Source organism: Cucumis melo, chromosome 11, assembly GCF_025177605.1.
Source record: "Cucumis melo cultivar AY chromosome 11, USDA_Cmelo_AY_1.0, whole genome shotgun sequence".
Taxonomy (NCBI): Eukaryota; Viridiplantae; Streptophyta; class Magnoliopsida; order Cucurbitales; family Cucurbitaceae; genus Cucumis; species Cucumis melo.
The window spans coordinates 11210954-11223914 of NC_066867.1; the positions used below are offsets into that span (position 1 = coordinate 11210954).

The following is a 12961-nucleotide window of genomic DNA, read 5'->3' on the forward strand; positions in this document are numbered from 1 at the left end:
AAATTGAAAAGAAGGGCAAACCTGAAATATTTAAAAAGCATGGCCGATTTCTTGGGTTTTTGATTTTGTTACACGAGCCATGAATATTTTGATGTTTTGTTATATTTATTAAAATTGGCCGTAAATATTTTGTCAAAATGTGTTATTTTTTTATAATTTCTCAAAATTTAAATTATATGTAAATCTTAATAAATAATATTATTAACAAATAGAATCTAGACAATCACCTTCGCTCAACCCCTATTCCTCTCACACCTGCTTTAAATCCAAACTTAAATTTAGAAATTTTCTATATTCAAATCAATATTTAACGTGAAAGCCAAAATAAATAGTTAAAGATTTTTTTAAACTACATTCAATGTGAATATATAGTTTTTAAATAAAATTATTTAGTGATTTAAATGTAAATTACAACGTATAACTCCATACCAAGTTTCTCTTCTTAGCCCCTTTATATAGTATATAGATACATAGACATAGAGATATAAATGAACCAAAGTATGTATATTATCGAGGTCTTTTCAAAAATAGAACAAACTGATCAAATACTAAAGCAATTTTGAAAAATGAAAAAACCTAGAAGCCTACAATGTAAAAATACCAAAAATGTCGAGTTAATATGAGATTATTTGGCTACACGGGTGCAAGTAATATTCTTTTAAACAATCGTGTACTATAGTCCAAACAATAGTTTGAATCATGATACACAATCGTATAATTCATTTTAAACGATGAAAAAAGAGGACTTATATTATTTTATTAAGAAAAATGATGAAGAAACTAAAAGCATATGGGGGCTTACCTTTTTGTTTGAAGAGATGAATTTGACCCTAATGTATATCTCTAATCTCCCATCTCACATAAATTAATAAATTATCGGATGAAAATGATGTTTTGATGAAAAGATGTGTGAGAGGTTTTATAGGGTTGGTTTAAATAAGTAACCAAAGGGAAGGGAAAACCGAACCATAAAGATTATATTCTTCCACTTTGCCTCTTTTAGATATGGTATTATATATATTACAAGTAGACAATCAATTTACAATTAGGGACATAATTTAAGAGCAAAGAATAATGGAGATGATGATCTTGAAGATATCTTTGTTAATTAACAATAATGTTGGAATAGAGGTAACCTCTTTTGTTGGCTAACCATTAAGTCTTTTCTTTTCTTTTCTTTTTGACGATAACCATTAAGATCTTAATTATACTTCTATTATAGAGAAAGGGAAAAGAGTTAGCAGCCATAGCTCAGTTTTAACACATACCTGCCTCAACAATGGAGTACACCCCTCATTCCATTAATTCTAAATTGGAGTTTCAAACAACCCCTAAATAAATAAGAGTATTTACTGGATCCATCTATCCTACACCAATTAAAAGAAATGAAAAGTTTGTCACTTGCGTAGGTTGAAAAAACAAAAAGTGGTATTCGAAAATGTAATACCAAAAAAACCACAAATTTTACTATATTTGCTATCTATGAAGAGACTCTTGGATCAAATTGAAACTTCAACTGTATTAATCATTAACTTTATGCACAACTTCTTACCAAAAATACAAGAAAAAAAAAATTATTATTGATAATTAATGCTACCCATTATTATTCCAGACGTAGCTTTTAAATATTGAGTTCAGTGACAAAAATTCAATCCATCCATATCCATATCCATCAAAAAACTGAAAAAATGAATTGTCCTAAAAAATTATCAATGGCCAAATCTCTCCCACTTTACGAAAAACTAATTATCAAAAGACCAACCCAAAGAGCATTAGACATAGCCATCTTCATCCTCTTGATTTCTCTTGTTGCTTATCGTGTATTGTTGATGTACAACCATGGCTTCTCCCATCTCCAAACAATTGCGTTTCTTTGCGAATTTTGGTTCTCTTTCGTTTGGTTTCTTGCCATCGTCACCAGATGGAACCCTGTCGACTTCAAAACTTACCCTCAACGCCTGCTTAAACGGTAAGTACATGTTTCTTTTCGTTTATTAATTCTGCTTCAAATGACTTACCATATTATATATGTATATACATTTTTTGAAATCTTGAGTCGTAACAATTTTATTTTTGAAAAAGTAAGCTTGTTAACACTTTTCAACCTTCAAATATGCTTTGTTATTTTTTTTTTTTAATTTGACAAAAAAAAAATCAACTTATAAAAAAAGAAAAAGATTACAATGGAAAATTGCAAAAAAAAAAAAAAAAAAAAAGAACATAATTTTGGAAAACCAAAAATATTATTTTCATAGTTTTTGTTATTTTAAATATAACAATTGGAAATTCCCAACCTTCAAACTTGTAAGAAATAAATAAAATAGTATATGGGGGCATTTTAGAAAATATGAAAATAACGAAACTATTTAAAAAACGTAGTAAATTTCTGACAAAAAAAAAAAGAAAAAATTCTTTGTGGTATTTAGAAGAATTACCAAAGTTTGTTTTTCAGTATATTGTATTATTCAAGTTAAGGAGGAAAGAGTATAAGAATCTGTGGGTGTGTGGTAGGGAGGTGGAATATCCGGCGGTGGATATATTTGTGACGACCGCGGATCCGATGTTGGAACCACCAATAATAACTGTGAACACAGTGTTGTCTTTGATGGCGTTGGATTATCCGTCAAATAAACTTAGTTGTTATGTCTCTGACGACGGCTGCTCCCCTCTAACCTTTTATGCACTGAATGAAGCATTGAATTTTGCAAAGATTTGGATTCCATTTTGCAAAAAATATGATGTCCAAGTCCGAGCTCCTTTTATGTACTTCTCAACACCACCTCATCATCTTCATTCCTCTACTCAGTTCCAATATGATTGGAAAACCCTAAAGGTAATAATTGACCACCACATAACTCTTTTGTTTCTTTACCTTGCTAAACATGGTACAAAGTTTTATTTTCGATCCATCATAGATTTCCACAACTACTATGTGATAAACACAAACAATAGTCTACCGTCCTTTTACAAAATTCGTAAATATTTTTAACAAAACAAATTTTATTTATGATATATATATATATATATATATATATATATATATATATATATATATATTTAAACTGACAGTAAAAAAAGCATTTAAGGATAAATAAATATGCATGTATGTAACTTCTTTGAATGGAAAAACAAATAAGGTGGAGTATGAGAAGCTTGAAAGGAAAATAAAGGAAGCAGAAGAAAACAGAATTGGTTGGCATGAAGAAAGTGGAATTGATTTGGCTGCTTTCTCCAACATCAGCACCAAACACCATCCCTCCATAATTAAGGTAATTCTATCCTATTACTTCTCTGTCCCTTTTGCCTTTTAGGGGGAAAAACAATGTATATACAGAAACAGAAATAAAAGGTAACTGCATTTTTAGAATTCTGTTTAATTACCATTTTTAACATTCATTTTTTTAATATTGTAGTTTTCATTTCTTTTTTATAAAAGTATATATTTTTTGTCAAAAGAATGTTGTAATTATTAAAAAGTTCAGTTATTAATAAAAAATAAAAAAAAAAAAAAAGTTTTTGTTCGAAAAGATAATAACGTGTGAAAGAAGTAAAATTAAATTGTTGCATGCTTAACATTTGACCTTGTGAGAAAATTAAATTGGTAGGGATTTGAAAGCTATAATATTTGTCATATAAATTCTTTACAATATTGAAAATAAATTCTTTTTTAACACCCAATCTTTTTATTTTGAAAAATAAAAAAAGAAAATTCATTTATACTTTAGATTATGACAAATATAACCAAAGTTATAGTTTGCATCAATCTAATCTCCTTAAATTTTGTGAGGGAATGAATTTTGTTTATTCATGAATGATTATCTTTTAAAATCATTCATGCATCAATTCTTTTATTTATTATATCCATTTTGCATGTTGTTGCATAAATGGATGACTAAAGTCTTGCATGAATGAATCTTTATAAATATAATCATAACATGATGTACACTTCCATTATTTTAGTGGGTAGACGCAATAGGATGGCATGTATATGATAACCTTATTATTGATTGTATTTACAGATATTGTGGGAGAACAAAGAAGTATCAGATGAATTGCCTCATTTAATATATGTATCAAGGGAAAAGAGTTTCAAACATCACCACCATTATAAAGCTGGTGCCATGAATGTTTTGGTAAATTCTCCTCACACTAGAATTTATCTTACTATTTGATAAAAACTTTTATAAATAGTTTTTACCGTAGAAATTAAACTATCTATGAAAATTAATTTTATCAAATCATATAAAACCGACTCTTAATATTTTATCGAGATTAAATTCTAATTTGGATTAACTCAGATGCTTAATTATTCTTACATATATGTGTGTATATATATATTAAAAGTTTATATAATATGATGTTTGAATGATTTAAATGTTGTAGACAAGAGTGTCTGGGGTATTGACAAATGCTCCATACATATTAAATGTGGATTGTGACATGTTTGTCAATAATCCCCAAGTTGTGTTACATGCAATGTGTGTATTTCTCAACTCGAAAGATGATTTGGAAGATATTGGATATGTTCAAACTCCCCAATGCTTTTATGATGGCCTTAAGGATGACCCCTTTGGAAATCAACTAGTGGTTGTATTTGAGGTAATTCCTTTTTCAATGATCTTTTATTATATGTGCATTTAAATTTTCCTATCCTTTGTAATTCCATAATTAAAACAACATACATACAACTAAAAAGATAAATATTTGGTTGTATGCTAGGTTCTCAGGACCGTTTGACCAAGTTTAGAGTAGATAAACAATAATTAGAATGAGCTACGTAATTGACTGCAAAAACTAGTTGTGTATATAACTGAATATATACTATGCATGATTCCCGAATGTACTACACAGAAACATTTTTCTGTTCCAACATTTTTTTTTTCTAACACATGAATTTTCATCAGCCTAAACCTATTTTCTATTGACAAAAATTAAGAGATATTGATTATACAAAAATTCTTGATTTGGAGTACCATTGTAAGAATATGATCCAAATGTTGCTATTTAACAAGATCAAATAAAGATTAAATCAACTCTTTTTGGAACATCTAATTAAAAACTCTAAGAAAGTTCCAATTAGGAGCTCTACTCAGATTTTTTTCTCACAAATATTGATAAAACAATTCAATTGGAGAAAAATAACAAACAAATTTTCACCACAAGGCAACACTAGAATTGAAATTCCAACTTGGCATTACTATTTCTTTTTATATTTAGTACTATTCAATTTTTGAGGTCAACAATTAATTGGTTAGGTGGTTAGGAGTGAACTCATCCAACTTTGAAAATTTGGTACATGTACATTATATCCAATTGTTTTATGTTGATAGGTTTGGATTGGTCAAACTCATATAATCGTATTGAATTATTGAACTTTATAACAAATTCACATTAATGTTCAATTATTATAGTCTAAAAGTATATACATTTAACTAATTTAAGGTAGGTTTGAATAATTAACATTATAAAACTAATGTTCAAAATATATGTTTTTGTTTTGTAGTACTCCGCACGTGGGATCATGGGACTTCAAGGACCTTTCTATAGTGGAACTGGATGTTTCCATAGACGAAAAGTCTTATATGCCCAATTTCCTCACCACACTATATATTTTCTGGATGGTAAATTTTATCTACTTTTAATTCAAACCCTAATTATGTCACTACTTATAAAGCTAATAATTAATATTGTACAGCAATATTTTTATAGGATTAATACAAATATAGAAAAATTTATTAATAATAGATTCTATCGTTGATAGACTCGTATTAACAATAAATTTTAAGAGTCTAGATCTTACGATGTTTTGAAACTTGGATACCTATATTTGTCATTGTCATTAATTTTAAATTATTTCTTTCATCTAATTACTACCAATGCTATTCTAATAAATTCAATATCATGAACAAAAGTATTGTTTGTAATCCTCTTGTAGGAAAGGCCTCTGAACAAGAATTAATAAAAACATTTGGATATTCCAAAACTTTTGCAAAGTCAGCAACTTATGCTTTTAAAGATCAAAACACAAACACAAGTGGCTATCCTCCAAAAGGCCTTCTCAACAACAATCTTGAAGCTGCTAACCAAGTGGCTGGATGTGGCTATGAGATCAGCACTTCTTGGGGTTCCGAGGTTTTCTTTTCCTTCACATAATGACTATATGTCTTGGGTTCTGAAATTAATTATATGCTTCTTTACTTACAAATTCTTTCTTTTAACAAACATTTTAATTTTGTAAACATAAATAAGTTAAAGGAATTCGGGTGGATTTAACCAAAATATGTTTTGAAAATTAGGTCTACAGTTCTTATTCATTACTTTTGCAAAAATGATAAAATATAAGTCTAATCCATGAAATTTAAAAAATTGTATTGGTATACATGACAAACATTTGATAAGGTACTCATATATACTTGATATAGTGTGCTAATATGCATTTAATATCCTTGATATATTCCATACACTAGAAAGTGTCATGCATATTTGAAAATGAAAATATACTGTGTGACAATCTTTAAATTAAATATCTTGTTTGCTACGCACTGCAATTATATTCTTCAAAATAAAGTAACTCCAATATGGTATGTGTTTTGATTGAATCTCAGATAGGGTGGATGTATGGATCTACAAGCGAAGATGTTTTAACAGGCTTAGTGATTCAAACGAGAGGGTGGAGATCCATTTTCCTTGCATTAAACCCTCCAGCATTCTTAGGGTGTGCACCTTCACAACTTGTTGCTTCACTAACTCAACAAAAACGATGGGCCTCTGGCTTCCTCCAAGTTTTATTAAACAGACGACACTGCCCTATTTTTGGTACACTGTTTGGGAAGCTACAATGGAAGCAATGTGCAGCCTACTTATGGATCCTCACTTGGGGCCTTCGTTCCATTCCTGAGCTTTCTTATACTTTACTTCCACCCTATTGCCTCATCACCAACTCCTCTATCTTTCCAACTGTAAGTACCATTCATATTACTACCTTTTTAATTATTTTTAAAACTTTCTTGGTTGGAGTAGGAAGTGAGTTACAAAATAAATAAATTAACGTATGAGTGAAAATATCTTCCTTTTTTAGATAGACTCTATAGATGGACTGGGATGAAGAAACTGATCAGGAGTCCAACTTTTTATTTACAGTGAAGAAGGAAAAGGAGTAATTGTGGGCTGAGGAAGAAACTCCGATGTTAACAAAATTTATAAGAAACTTCTTTAATAAAATTTACAAGATTTGAATAATACTAGATTTTCTAGATTGTTTTAGAAAAACATTATATTTATATGAAAAACAAATTTTCATAGCTGACTGTAGTTGTTTTACATAATAGTTACTTAAAATGAAAAATAGAGTCAAACTGCAAACAAAAGAAGGAGGAGGAGATCTGAAAAAAGAAAATCTGGACAAAACAGATCTTCAACACTACAACTATATGAAAGAAAAGAAAAAAATAAAAAATAAAATCTTTTCTCACTCATAGATTAGTCTCTTATCTTTCTTTATTTGAGTTAAAACATATCTAGATCAAAAATTTCATGATAGGCATGAAATGTGAGAAAGAGTTCTTTAAGGCTTCTTTTTATAGTTACTTTTCCTTCCTCTAACAAATGAAATATAATGTAGACCCTAAAAACGTCTTTGAGTGTCTCTTACTTATGTTTTTGTTTATTTAAAAAGAACCTTTTCATCTATCAAAATTCAGAATAGTCACATCATCAATCTTTTCAGGTCTCTTTAATTAATTAGTCCAATCATTACAACACTCAATCTTTCCTTAAGTCATTGATTGGTCTCAAAGACTAATATTAAGCAATCATTTAGAATCTCAACGATAAAAAGTGTCAAACTTTGGAACATATAAATTAAATAAGAATTAAACCAAAACATAAGGGCAAAAGAGTGTTAATTTTTCCCTTTATAACAAGTTTAATTCTTAGAAACTAAAGTTGTATAAGTTTAATTGTTTCTAAAATTTATGTTCGTTTTCTCAATGTTATAAAGGCTACAACCTTTATAATATATTTACAAAGAAGACGAGAGATGTGTTTGGTGAGGAAGCAATGTGGAATTGGAATAATAAACCAAAGGACTGCAAGGTTTTATTATTTGATGAGGATAATGATGAATCTAGTGACCTTGCTTCTCCATCTAGATCACTAATCATGCTACAATATAGTGCACCTTCGTCATATCTAAGTTCAAGTGAAAGGCCTTGTGGCATGAGAATTTTACAAGTCATATATGATGAAATTGAAGAGTTAAGTAAAATCTTTAATGTCTTACTCTTTTTTTTTTTTTATCTATTTGTGACGCCTTGAGTTTAGGAGGGAAACACGAATGAACAAATATCAAATTTGAATGAAAGGGATCCTATAAAGACATGAAAGTAAGGTTAAGAAACACTTAAAAAGAACAAAAAGTTACTACCTATACCAACAAGGTGCTACTTCCCTTAAGCGTGTTTAGCTCGAAACAATTCTATGTTAGGTGACCTCTTGGAAATTCTCCTAGGATGCATGTGAGTGAGAAAAAAACATGTTTAAAGGATTCGTGTTGGTTTGCGAGGACAACTTTCATTCTAATAAACCTTTTAAGACAAGTAAGGATAATGTTGCTAGTTCACAGGGAAAGCAGAGGAATGTCAGGGATTTGAATTCTGAATCTTGGGTCTAGGCGTTACATATTTTGGTGACAATGAACCTTCAAAATTTTGAAGAAGTTTGGCAAAATGAAAAGTGAAAGACAACTATGGATGAAAAGATGAAGGTCATATAAAAGAAAAATACATGAAAACTTTCTACTCTTCCAAGTGGAAAGAAAGCAATAATAAGTATCAAATGGGTTTCACGACAAAAAGAAATAATGAAAATGGAGAAGTGTAGAAACGTAAGGCAAGATTAGTTGTAAAAGATTATTCTCAAAGAAATGCATTGATCAGGATTTAGTATTTTCTCCTGTTGCTAGCTTGGAGACCATAAAATTGTCAGTTGCATGCGATTGCTAATTAAAGTAAATGGAAAGTCTTTGGATAGATGTCAAATAAGGATTCTTGAATGGATATTATTGGAAAGAACAAGCTCTTGGTTACTTCTGAAAGGTAAATAAGACAAAGTCATGAAATTAAAGAATGCATTGTAGGAATTGAATTAAGTCTCTAGGATGTGGAATAGCAGAATCAATAAGTTAAATATTCTTTGGCAATGGATATTTGAGATGTGTCTTGATGAACATTCACATAATTATATTAAGACTAATGATTTGTCTATATGTGAATGATTTAATTTTTAAAGGAAATAGAGCAAATATGTTTGAAGATTTTAAGAAGACAATGACCTAAGACTTTGAAATGACAGATAGTTATATTATCTTAGCATTGAGGTAAAGTAGTTGAAGGAACTTTTTATCTTGGCATAGTGGTGAAGCAGTTCAAGGTGTTTTTATTCGTTTTAAAAATGATGTTCAAGAAAAAATTTACAGAGCTTTAAGATGATCATTTCTAAACATTTGAGGAACTCCAAAAAAATTGGGACAAAACTATCCAAATACTAAGAATGAGATGTTCTTTCATTCTTAATTGGGAGTTGGAGATATATTTTATTTGCACACAACCCAATATTCTTTTCGGTGCTGGATTGGTGAGTCAATTTATAGAACTCTTACCTACAACTATTAATTTGAAAGTGATAATAGGAATTCTTTGTTACCTCAAAGGTCGTTAGACTGTGGATTATTTTATTCTTTATTTAAAGAATTCAAGCGTGAAGACTATTGTGATAGAGACTGACCTAGAGACATTAATAACAAAAAAAAATACTAGTGGATATGTTTTCTTTGTTGATAATATAGTATTTACTTGAAGTTTTAAGACTGAGCCAATTATGACATTATCTCCTTGTGAGGCAGATTATATGTTATAACTTCATGTAGTTGTCATGTAATTTGGTTTGGGATTTTTCTCAAGTTTGTTGAAATTTTGCATGATGATGCAACTATAAGTCTCGTCGATAATAAGTCAACAATTACTCTAGCAAGAAGCTAGTGTTCCATGATCGTAGAAGCATACATTGATACAAGATTTTACTTTATCAGTAATTGCATTTCAAGCAAGGAGGTTGGAGTTGAATAACTAAAAATATGAAAATCACCTTGTGAATATTTTCGCCAAGTTATTCAAAATTCATGTATTTAACATGATGAGAAATTTGCTTGGTGTTTTTAGAAACCATCTTTAAGGGGGGAGATATAGAAAGTCATAAAGCATATTTTAATTCAAGATAACTTATACATGAACTATGACATTTGATATATATATTATATATATATGTAAAATATTTTAGAGTAAAGTATATTAAATGAAAGTCTAAGCAGCTGCATCTTAGATTAATTCAAGCTTAGATTTTTTATCCTACATTGTTCCTTATTAATTCTAAAGGCAATTGAGCCTCCTATTCCAGACTCATGGCCCCATATTCCTTTGTGATATCAGTTTATACCCTAACCTTTTTAGTATATTAAGGCTCCACTAGATTGTTAAATAACTGGTTAGTTTAACTTAATAATATTTATCCAAAAACTCAACGAAGGAAATGCAAAAGTCAAAGAGGTATGAACATAAGCATTATAAAACCATAGGGTATTCACACAACCAAACCCCTCAGAAAATTTAGCTGAACATTACAGATTAAGAATGAACTTCATTAATTCAACAATCATAGGTACAAGATATTCAATAGGTAAAGAAAAGAGAGAATTACAAGAAAATAAATCAAAAGAATGCTGCAAAAATACAACTCTAATGTGCCTTGAAACAATTAGTCCTTAAATTCTTAACCTTTTCCTAGGTTGATTTCTCTCACCAAACACTTCCATGGGATGAGATGACCTAGAATTGCTACGCCTTATGGGAACTTTTGTTCTTAAGGCTACTGACATGAAAATGTGAGAAGATGCTCAAGGAAAATGATGAAAGTACGTAGAAGAGTTATTTTACTCAAGAATGTACCAAATTACACAGTAAAAACATGCATTTTATAACATGAATTCATATAATATACATTGATATTAATCTATAGATGTTAAAAAGTAGAACAGTTAAACGATGTTTTGATTAGATAGGATAATAAACATGGGTCGAATTAACAAATAGAAGAATAACCCATGTTATTTTATTAAAAGTGTGAGGTCAGTTCATCTTTCCAATCTGAGATCCTACATAGATTATTTAATATAGTTTTAGGGAAATAAATCTCATGTAGTATTATTTTCTCTAAAAAACTTTCGAAGTCCAAAAAATGTTAAAGTATGGATATAACAAACTACCTTTTATTTGGAGATTTAACAATGAACCTAGCATATTTATTTATTTATTTTATTGCATATGCAGGTGAAAGAGAGAGCAATCTTCATCCCTATTTTCCTGTTCATCATTTACAACTTTCAACAATTGTTACAATACAAAGAAACAGGTCAATCAATAAGAGCTTGGTGGAATAACCAAAAAATGGGAAGGGTAAACACAATGTGTGCATGGTTGTTTGGAGTATGGGATGTGGTTCTAAAGTTTTTAGGTGAAAGAGAAACTGCGTTCGAAGTAACAAAGAAAGAGACGTGTTCTGAGATAAATTTAAGGCATTTCACCTTTGATGAGTCTCCTATGTTTGTGCTAGGGACGACCATTTTGTTGCTCCAACTTATTGCTTTATTCATAAGGCTAGAGAGACCAGGAAGTGCAGTGCTCGAGGTGGTTTGTAGCATATGGTTACTTTTATGCTTTTGGCCATTTTTAAAGGGAATCTTTATGTTTGGTAGAGGCAGATATGGACTTTCTTTTTCCACCATATACAAATCAGTCGCGATAGCACTACTGTTTGTGCTTTTATGTCAAACAACAACCATGAATTAACTTAGACAAATTCATGATTGTCTTTTTTTTTTTAATTATTATTAATAAGCTCTAATATAAGGTATGCTCTCAAGTTTGTCTTCAAGTCTATTAGTGCAGTGAATTAACCCATAAATGAATATTCTTTCAAGTTTGCAAACTTTTGGTTCTTTTCATTGTTTTATAATCTCTATGGTTAACTCATATAAATACTATCTTCAAAGTTGTCATTCAGAAAGGTTGTCTTGACATCCATAAATTCTAACGAAATGTTGCAGATATTTTCTCGAGTATACAATTTGGCCATCAGTTTAAGGATTGTAGCTTAAGGATATATTCAGGCTCGTCCCCAAGAAGGTAAATAACTTGGTCCAGAAGGTACCAAATGAATCTACCATCCCTGTCACTCATAATGCACGACGATGTTAGATCGATTGTGATCCTTCCTCCCAATGTCAAATGTGCAATTGGTTGACCCAAAAAGATTAGAATTTTTTCTAAAATAGAATTCAAGAGACTTGTTAATTAAATGTGGCCGTTGTGGACGATTTGCCCATAACCATAAGAGATGTAAGATTTTCTTATTGAATTAGGTTGATCCACTGATATTTTTTTTATTAAAATTACCTTTAGGTTTTTAATATCTTTTTATGTCCTATTTTATTTAAGACTTTTATTATGTTATATACCATTTATTATATTTCAATTATGGGTTTATGTTTTTTTATCCACTCTCTTCATATCACATCATTATTTACTATTGTCAACATAAATTTAGATTTTTCTATCTATTCATGTTTGTTTCATTCTGTGTTCTATATGCACCTATATTATTTCCTGTATACTACATTACAACGTCATTCGAAATTGACTGCAAACATATCAATTACCACATATACATCTTTTTTTTCATATATACCACAAATTAGATCACTTAATTAATCAATCTATTAAATTAGTGGCTCATCAATGTCCCCGAATTTTTAATTATGTCATTACTACCCCTCGAACACAAACACTATTCGCCTAAGTTTTTAATTTCATACAACTTCAATTTTTCATATATAGTAGATAATATATTT

The 12961-nt window shown here is 29.6% G+C and overlaps 1 protein-coding gene across 1 annotated transcript; it reads left to right on the top strand.

The window, feature by feature from the left end:
* Positions 1 to 1688: 1688 nt before the first annotated feature.
* Positions 1689 to 12039, top strand: LOC103495979 (cellulose synthase-like protein H1). Its single transcript, XM_008457684.3, has 9 exons — positions 1689 to 1969; positions 2512 to 2833; positions 3138 to 3269; positions 4020 to 4133; positions 4384 to 4599; positions 5504 to 5621; positions 5936 to 6132; positions 6606 to 6959; positions 11382 to 12039. The coding sequence occupies exons 1-9, from the start codon at positions 1689 to 1691 to the stop codon at positions 11898 to 11900; spliced, it is 2253 nt and encodes a 750-aa protein (XP_008455906.2). The 3' UTR covers positions 11901 to 12039.
* The last annotated feature ends 922 nt before the right edge of the window (positions 12040 to 12961 follow it).

What these genes read in the sequence shown, in the direction of transcription:
- LOC103495979 (XM_008457684.3), top strand. Translation starts at nt 1,689, where the DNA reads ATGAATTGTCCTAAAAAATTATCAATGGCCAAATCTCTCCCACTTTAC. An exon ending in CCTCAACGCCTGCTTAAACG is followed by an intron (nt 1,970 to 2,511) that starts GTAAGTACATGT and finishes GGTGTGTGGTAG; the next exon opens with GGAGGTGGAATATCCGGCGG. An exon ending in AACTAGTGGTTGTATTTGAG is followed by an intron (nt 4,600 to 5,503) that starts GTAATTCCTTTT and finishes TTTGTTTTGTAG; the next exon opens with TACTCCGCACGTGGGATCAT.